Source organism: Rutidosis leptorrhynchoides, chromosome 2, assembly GCF_046630445.1.
Source record: "Rutidosis leptorrhynchoides isolate AG116_Rl617_1_P2 chromosome 2, CSIRO_AGI_Rlap_v1, whole genome shotgun sequence".
In the NCBI taxonomy this organism is placed as follows: Eukaryota; Viridiplantae; Streptophyta; class Magnoliopsida; order Asterales; family Asteraceae; genus Rutidosis; species Rutidosis leptorrhynchoides.
This window is the reverse complement of record NC_092334.1, coordinates 95,101,032-95,110,450: the sequence shown is the minus strand read 5'-3', so window position 1 is coordinate 95,110,450 and position 9,419 is coordinate 95,101,032. Positions and strand designations below refer to the sequence as shown.

At 33.9% G+C, this 9,419-nt stretch overlaps 1 protein-coding gene across 1 annotated transcript; it reads right to left on the bottom strand.

Moving 5' to 3' along the window:
- Positions 1 to 307: 307 nt before the first annotated feature.
- Positions 308 to 7,499, bottom strand: LOC139891178 (1,4-alpha-glucan-branching enzyme 3, chloroplastic/amyloplastic). Its single transcript, XM_071874128.1, has 20 exons — positions 7,216 to 7,499; positions 6,882 to 6,953; positions 6,469 to 6,533; positions 5,725 to 6,393; positions 5,358 to 5,530; positions 5,181 to 5,270; positions 5,020 to 5,095; positions 4,813 to 4,920; positions 4,644 to 4,734; positions 4,449 to 4,550; positions 3,886 to 3,988; positions 3,339 to 3,476; positions 2,885 to 2,956; positions 2,707 to 2,811; positions 2,185 to 2,262; positions 1,997 to 2,107; positions 1,206 to 1,286; positions 1,018 to 1,122; positions 858 to 943; positions 308 to 745 (listed from the first exon to the last, which is right to left on the bottom strand). Exons 1-20 carry the CDS (start codon positions 7,485 to 7,487, stop codon positions 658 to 660), a joined length of 2,685 nt encoding a protein of 894 aa, XP_071730229.1. The 5' UTR covers positions 7,488 to 7,499; the 3' UTR covers positions 308 to 657.
- Between the last annotated feature and the right edge of the window lie 1,920 nt (positions 7,500 to 9,419).

Here is a 9,419-nt window from a genome sequence, read left to right as displayed (position 1 = left end):
ATCCGTCGGATTCACAGCTCCAGTCTCCATCGAACGTTTTTGGATCCTCATTATACTATACAAACACGATAACAAGACTGCTAACAATGTTGATCCAACGGTTGACATTATGGGACCTCGGCCCTCTTTTAAACGATCCAATACAAACATCGCTAGTTTCCTTATAGGTGTCTTAAACAAGAGGATCATGATCACATTTATTTCGACTATTAACAGCATACACAAAAGTGGGGTCATTTTCTTGGTTTTCAATATTTTTCGTAGCAAAATGGGATTTCGAAATAATTATAGAAAATAGGGACTAATATAAGAATGAACAAACTTTAACATTTGTTGCAAAGTTTTAGTTTGGAATTACTTGTGGATTAACAATTTCTCATATGCGTATACTTCAATGAAAGAATCATATTCTACCCTCTAGATTAAAGTTTCCATCTTGTAAGTTGCTTTGAAGATTAACAACAGATTAAATACAATAAGTAAAATGAATACAAAGATTAGTGTTAAATACATGTCTGACATTTGAAGCCAAACAAAGGTGACCAGAGACGAAACGGGTGCACAAATGTACCTCGTGACAACAGCCCATTTGTTTGAATGACCGTTGATTAAACGTTATGGTCTCATGGGCTCGATTATCTGTGGGCTAGCTAAGTTTCAAACTCTCAAAATGCGGGTTAATTTGTAAACTTGAGCGGTTCTACTTGGTAATGGTACTTCTAAACAGTTACGCACACCATCAACTCTGCAACAGAGAACATTAAACAAAACAAAATCAATGGTAGTTAATTAGCTAAACAGATTTTAAGAATGCAAAATCGAAACTTTTAACAATAAGAAACATGCAATTGGTGTACCTTCTACTTATGGTCTTTCGTACATACTGATCCTGTGCTATTGATCCTTGACCACTGTACTTCTTTTCATCCGTATTCAGGATCACCTGTGCAAGACATGAACTAAAGAAATCACGAAGAAAAAAAAAAAAAAAAAAGAGTGAGAGAAAAGTATGTATACCTGATACTCTCCAGCTTCTTCGACGCCTACATTATATCTGTCATATGTATTTGTGGGATGGAAGTTGAAAATAAAGAGAAACGGGCCTCGTAGATATGATATCACCTGTGCCAACATAGTTAAATAGTTTAATATATTATTAGCTAATAAAAGTTGAAACTATTCGAACATAAACATAACCTCCCCACCATATTAGGGTCGTTGATATGATGGATATTTGGAAGCCATCTCGAAATTACTCTTTCAGTTTTATCCAGGTTCATCATGTCCTGCAAAAGCATCAAAAAAATCATTTTGGCAGAGGTGACAAAATGGGTGACAATTAATACATGTCAAAATGGGTAGTGTCAGGCCAACCCATAAACACTTTTTGTCATCTCTTTTCTTGAACTTTATATACTTTATATACGGTTTATTTGTAAAACGGGCAGGATTTAAAACCCATGAAAATTTGATTCTACCATTTTCATGGCGTCTCAATTTTATTTTACTATTTTTTTAAAAAAAATTTCCTACTTATTGGCCGGAGGTCCACTTGGAAGCAATCTCTTTATCCATTATCCATCGAATAGAGAGAGGGATGATTTTCTCTACTTTTGAGAGTATTTCACTCTGAGTGAAGAAATGACTTGTTTTTATTCTCGGTAGGGGACGGATTGTCTACATCTCACCTCCCCATACACCACTCATGTGGTATTGGGTTTTGTTGTTGTTGTTTATACAGTTATTGTCTCCTATATGGTTAAGATATTATATCATCAAATTGATGATCTTATTTTTGAAATAAAACGAACTACAAGTTTTTATACCTTGTGTGCTCAACTGCAGGACCCATTTTCCTTTTAGCTACTTCACATTTTTACCCATTAGAGGCAAAGCACAATGCAAACTGATGTATTTACCAATGTAATGATTGAGATCCGACAACTCTAAATTTGGGTACAACTTAAAGCCGTGTGTGGTTAAAGATAATAAGTACCTTATCAAAGGAAAGCAGATCTTGATGAACCCCTTCTTTAGTGAGAAGATCCCAATCCCGGTTAGCGAGCGAGAACGAAAAATCGTTACTCGACATGGGAAATTCGACCCGCTGCCAAACATCATGATTAGCATCATTACATGCATTTTCTTGGGCGATAAAAGAAAAAAATGATTAAACAATCTAACCTTCGGATGCCCAAATTCGTTGCCCATAAAGTTTAGGTAAGCACGGCCACCGATTGTGTACGTGATTAACCTGATCATCTATATACCCACATATGTGAGTACTAATAAAATCACACCATATTTATTGCGTTATACTAGTAAATAAAAGTGGCAATTTCAGGCCATTTACTTATGAACGGCAACAGAAGCATAACGGGGTTAATTGGAATTTTAGCAAAATGGGTCATATAACAAAACATAGCCCTGCCAGAACAAAAGTTGCCCAATGTCTATTTTATTGAATACAGCCTCCTATATCTGAATTGTCAATGTACCAACATTGTTTTTTTCAAGAACTGATTATATCTATAAAGAGATTTAGATGTGGACAAATAAAATGTTGGTGGGTCAACCTGATATGGACCCCTAGAAATATTTACTAAAAGGACCCGCTTTAATCCGAATCTTTATTCATAGTTACCCAACAGCCCAACCCGCCCATCTTGCCTCCTCTACACTACCGTTTCTAGTTCTTAAACCAACCTTATGTAGAGAAGAACCTCTAAGCAACGAGTCATTCATAACTGATGATTGATCCAACGCTTGACCATATAATATTTCTGCAAAAGATCGCCCTCCAGATATGGACTGCCAATAGGTTCATACGTTTATACAAAATACATAACGATTGAAAGTGGTGCTGAAGAAACTCGATATTTACCTGGTTGTGGTTTTCAGGGTATAAAAGCATTTTATCAGAACTTCTACTGATTCCCACAAGTGTGTCCACGATCTGAAAATATGTATTAAAAATATAACAGAGTTAAAGTTAATAGAAAGAACAAAGGTAACAAATTTGACCCATTTACTTATGAATGAGTAGATTCAGGCTTAGTTTTATTACTATATCTGTAATGGGTCAAATAGGTAAAAAGAAAGGCTTACAAGGTGTAGTTTAACCATAGAACCTCATAAATCATGTTTTATTAAATAGATTATTACCATACTAATATGACAGTTGTCATCAATGTTACCAACTATTTATTCCATAAATTAAACATTCGAACAAAAAAGATTTGAACTTGGTCATTCCCAACCATGTGTTATTTGTTAACTAACCCGCCCATGTTGACACAATGAACAAGGCAGAAGTTATAACGGTAAGTAGTGCAAACCTTACTCATGCTCCAACCAGAATCTTCGACATTTTCAAGAAACCATAACCACATTTCTGACGCAAGGGTGTTTACAAAGTAATCAAAACCTAACCCACCTTGAGACGTTGGTTCACATAATCCAGGGTAAAGTGTGGCCTGGTAGATCAATCCAAATTAGATGTCGTTTTCAAGATTTATAAAGCAGCAAGATTTTCAATTGATTAAATTACTTAGTTGGTCCTTATGGTTGTATTGAAATTACTTATTTAATCGTTTAAAGTTTTCTAAATATGTCGATAGTCCTTACTTAAAAACTTGTTACCTAGGTAGTCCTTTAATCTAATTAATGTTAATAACTTAAATGTTGGTAATTTAGATTAAAAGACTATTTGGGCAACATGTTTTTATATAAATGACTAACTAGGCAATAAGTTTTCAAATAAAGGATTATCAACATAATTAAAAAGTTTAAAGGACCAAATCAATAGTCAATAGTTATGATATAACTATAACTCTATAAGGACCAATAAAGTAATTTACTCTTTTCAATTTCTTACATACTTACATCTTCTGCAATGGTTATTATATTAGGATGAAGAGAATGCAATATCTCGTTCGCTAATATGAGGTATAGTAACGCGGCTCGGTCAACGTACTGATTGTAAAACCTGAATCAATCAGAAACAGAAGATTAGCCAAGCTTTCTGATTATTGCACTTATTATTTAATGTAACATACATGTTCAACGTGACCTTTAACTGTAAGTTGTTCGATTCTATCAAATTATTTGCAAGATTAAACGTTTTCATAGTAAAAATTAAGGATTTTGCTAGTGCAACAAATGGTTGTACACGGAAGTTAAACATTAACTTTATATTGGCGGTTACTAAAATGTACAATAGTCTGAAGCGCCTTAACGATAGCCCTTAGGTTTGTCATTAGCAAAATCCAAAAATTAATTTCAAAGGATGAGGCTTTTTATCGAATGTTTATGGGAATTTTCTAGGATAAATTATGGTTACTACACATAGAAATTGAAGCCAAACTTGTCACCTTATTATGCATACAACTTTTTAATCGATTGTATTGTTTCAAAAGCACAAAATAATAGTTATGAAGATGCCTTACTCCTCCATATCACCGGTAAAAGAGGCAAATCCGTTGTGCGTATACATCATCGACGCAAGAGAATGAAAATTGAAACCGTCAACATGATACTCCACGACCCACCTATAAAACGAGAAATATTGTGTAGATAGAATATTGCATTATATCGTTGTCAAAATGAGAAACGTGTCATTGTAAACATTCGAGCATTTTTACCAATTTAAATTCGAGAGCAAATAATGGAGAACGTCAAGATCTTCATATTTGAACATTCTTGTACCCCAAAACTTATGGTGTCCTCTCTTACCTATAAAACATATAGGGTCACACCATTAAGTGACAAAATGAAAACTAATGCATGAATGAAACTTAATAGTAGTAATACCAGTATGAAAATAGCAGTCGTTTGATCCATCAAATAATGCTAATCCAACCATCTCATCAGAAGCCGAGTAAGAATGAACGATGTCCATGAAGACAAGCAATCCAAGTCCTGACTCACATAAACGAAAATAAAATCAAAAAAGAAAATATTAATAATAACATAATTTGCACCCAAGTTAACGCATCAGTTAATATTCCAAATGATCACCATGTGCTTCATCAACTAAACGCTTGAAATCTTCAGGTGTCCCAAATCGACTGCTGACTGCAAACATATTGGTTACCTGCATTAACACCATTTTTAGATTATAAGTAACCCAAATTGACCCATTTATAAATAACCCAAATTGACCCATTTATAAAACTCACTCTGTAACCAACGGTGAAATAATCTTTGTGTTCGACAACCCCGATCAATTGTATCGCATTGTATCCAGCTTCTTTTATACGAGGCAGAACCTATTATTATAATTTATTCATATGCTGTCACATATTCTAAGAAAAGGAAGAAAACAATAGATAAAATGAGTCAGTAACTATATTAACCTTCTCGGTGAACTCATTGAATGAAGCGATCTTTGGTTCGGGCCCACTAATACCAACATGTGCTTCATATATACGCAAAGATTTCGGAACTTTTGGATTCTTATATTTCCATGTATGTGCATTTTCAGGAGGAGGCTCCCAATGAATTGCATATCCTTGATTTCCATCAGCCTCTAATTAAACAAAAAAAAAATTATCAAAAAAAGGTGGCAATTTTGACCCGTTTACTGAGAAATGGGTTCACCATGTTTTTCTTGTTGCATACAACCTCCTAAATCATTACTATGCACATGTTGTTATATTAATTATATATATAATATATAGTAATCAGACAAAATAGTACGATAACATATAAAGAATATACTACCTGGATTTACGTAAGTGGCCCAAGCTGGAATCCGTTCTAAAGGCCCGTTAGGGGTGTTAAGATACACCCTATACTTGCTTCCATGTGGAATAGCGGGTACGTACTTTTTTAACCATGCTTTCCTTCCTTTACAGGTCTCGAACCAATACGCAATAGGCGGCTTTTTAGCACGAAACTTAGCCCGTGAAACAGGATCATCAATAACATTAAAAACATCATACTCTTTTCCACTATCAAGAACATGTAAATTACTTTCAGGATCATCTTTATTTTCTTCCTTCCACTTTTTAAACTGTGTCTTAACATCTGGCATATCTTCTAATTCCTCTTCGGTTTGAGGCCCGTTTGGTCCAAAAATTTGTTCATATAACTTAGCAATGATTTCGAAACGGGATTTTACAAACCGATCTTCTCCAGGTTCCCAATACTCATCATTTGCTTTCTTGAATACTTCGTCAGCTGTTATACCACTATCACCTTTATCAAAATCATCAATATAATTGTACTGTTGAAAGTAAAGCTCATCTGGTTCTTCTCCGTCTCTTAATTTGTCTTCGAGAATGATGAACCAATACCCGTAATCATCATGCCCAAAATGACCCTCTCTTGCAGCATTTTCAGTTGGAGACCAGTTGTTAAAATCTCCAACAATTGCACAGTATCGCGCACCTGATTTAGTTTATAAAGTTAAATATAGAAACTTGGAAGAGTTATTTGAATCACTTTTTTGATCTGATGTCAAACCTGGTGCCCATTCCATGAAATCAACTCGGTGTTGCACGTTTCGGTGCATTCCTAACAATTCAAACCTGGTACAAATAACACATAACATATAACATATTAAATAAAAGAACAACATAAAGTGAAGATGTTGGAGTGTGCATTTTATAAATGGTTATTTGCTTATTGCCACATTAACATTAACAATCAGTATCAAAATTAAAATAAAATTTGATGATTAGTTTTGCTGCAGTTATTAGGCTAATACATTATATCATTCTGATCTTTCAAAAAATAATATTTGACACTATATGATTGAGCAATATATCAATGTATAAACGTCTTCAATATACGATGATCACCTTAAAAACACACATCCATTCACTACGTCGAAAACTAAACAACAAAGAAGATATAAGATATAATATAACACTAACCCAGAAGCCATGTCCCTGAAATCAATATGGCGCTTCAAAATTTCATCTTTCAAGTCTTTCAAGGACTTATATCTGTAATAAGCCACAAATTAATTAGAATATTAGTAGTAATAACCCCAAAAAACACTCAAAATATACCCAAATAAGAAAAATATATAAAAAGTCTTGCATAAATTACTCCCTGTAAAACATACAAGATACTTGCTTTACGCTTTATAACCAAAAACCCAACTTGAGAAACATACGAAAATCGATAAAAGAGCTTAAATTCAGATAACCCTGTAAAACTTACAAGAAAATGAAAATAAAAATTGTATATTTATTCGTATAATACCTTTCACGAAGGTAAAGAGCAAAACCCTTGTGTGAAATTCCGGATTTTGATAAAAACCCAACTGGGTCTATTCCTTTTTCGTCGGATTCTGAGTCTTTTAACTGACGCTGCCGTTGGTTCGGCGGAGGCTGTTGACCGGGAGTAACAGAACACCGCCATTTATTGGTGGGGAAAACGACAGTTCGCCGGAAAATGATTCTCCGGCTAGTAACGGAGCAATCGGTTTTTGGAGCGAAAGGAATTGAAGTGAGCAGTGAGAGTGATGAAGTCATTGTTAGATAAGAACTGGGAATGGGAATGGGAATTGGGGTTTTGGGTTTAACAAATTTAGTCCAGGCGTCTCTGTCTTTTTTTTTTTTTTTTTTTTTTTTTTTTTTTGACGTATTTGATTCTTGTATTTTAAAGATGTTGCGTGGTTAGTCCCTCTCACTAACTTATGCTAAAAAGGATAGTTAACTCTTGATACGTGCATTGTGTGAGGGTAAATTCGTCTATTTGTACTTTCTCTCCACTTTTATTATCTAATTTCATCATCTATCTTCAACATCCCAAATCAAAAACACTATTTAAAGTTTAAACTCTAAACAAAAACCATGATAAAATCTAACAACGAACCCATAACCATATCATATATAAATCAATATCTGAAAACTTGTAACCCATTATAACCCACGATTTGTTCACATTGGAGGTCGTAGAAAACTTTCGTATGTTAAAAGCTACAATCTCATGCACATATACACAAATTCATCGGTACAGAGTTATGCAAACAAAAACACACCTACAATTCATCTCGATTACCTTCCATGACTATAATCACCACTAATCCCAACTTATGAACCCATTAAATTCCTATAATTAAAATCTAATCTTAGCAAATCACCACCAATGAGGAGTCGATGAAGAACAATGAGGCAGTGTGGACGTTGGAGCTGCGGCGATGAGAAACTTAAATCCCTTTCGTTCTCCACCTTTAAATTTACTTTTTCATAGCATCCTATTTTTACTATCCTTGAATTCCGAAGCACTCCGTTTCCAGCGATGAAGAAGTGCCACCATCACCAATCTGAGTAAGAAGCCTCAACTTTAATTTTAATTTGATCAAGGTAAGTGGTGGCGAGTTCATTGGAGGTGTGATTGGCAAAACTAAAAGCCCCGATCTTAGTTTTATGAGGTGCTGAATTGAAAGCATTTATTAGGCTATAAAACTGAATTAATTGACAAAATTAGTTATTAAAGGAAGATACCGACTTACGAGACGAAGGTCCTTTTGATTTTTATGTTATTTTATTATTTATTCTTCAATTTCAGAGTTATGAACACGATAGAATTTTGGATCTAAATGATTTTAGTTAACGGTTTCAGAACATGAATGTTTCGGCTTCTTGATTTTTACAGAAAATTATAGTGATGGCTTTGTGTTAGCGGTGATTTGGAGGTTGTGATAGTGTTCATATTTTCAGAATTAGGATTTGTGAATTTGAATATGAATATATTTATGAATCTAAGTTTGTGTTATGAATCTAAAGATGTCGTTGAGTTTTTATTTGGTTCTAAATTTTGGTTTTTAGTGAAGAAGATGAAGTTGAAGACGAAGATGAATGGTAAAAAAATAAATTTACCCCCACATTCAATGCACATGTCAAGAATTATCGGACTCACTAAACGTCAGTTTGACAAAGAGACCATCAGAGTATCATTTTTAAAATACATGAATCAAGTACGTAAAAAGAAGATAGGGACACGCACAAAAAATGGGCTAAACTTTAGGGATCAACACAGCAAAAAAAGCCCCATTTATTTATTGTGTGTTTTTTTTTTTTTTTTTTTGGTTAGATAATACATACGTTTGTTTTTATTTTTGTTTTTTGATGTTAAAACATGTGTAGAAGTTTCTAGCAGTAAAGGGTGTTTTACAAGACATAACATGTTTATAGCCGACCAATTTTCAAGGGAACTAAACCTTCAAATCTGAATAAAGCAAAGATTGAACAACAAATGTACGCTAGTTTAACTTATCTAATTTTACGCCCAAAATATCGGTCATATGTGATTAATTGCCACATTCGTCCTTAATAATTAAATTAAGCAAAAAGCATTAAAGATTATACCATGCTGCAAAGTAGAATCAAGCCATGAAAACAAACAACACCAAAAAGTATCAAAAATGAGCAAATTGGCTCAAGCTCGTACACAAAGATATC

What these genes read in the sequence shown, in the direction of transcription:
- LOC139891178 (XM_071874128.1), bottom strand. Translation starts at nt 7,487, where the DNA reads ATGACTTCATCACTCTCACTGCTCACTTCAATTCCTTTCGCTCCAAAA. An exon ending in TCAATGAGTTCACCGAGAAG is followed by an intron (nt 5,271 to 5,357) that starts GTTAATATAGTT and finishes TTATAATAATAG; the next exon opens with GTTCTGCCTCGTATAAAAGA. An exon ending in TTTACCGGTGATATGGAGGA is followed by an intron (nt 3,989 to 4,448) that starts GTAAGGCATCTT and finishes TGATTGATTCAG; the next exon opens with GTTTTACAATCAGTACGTTG.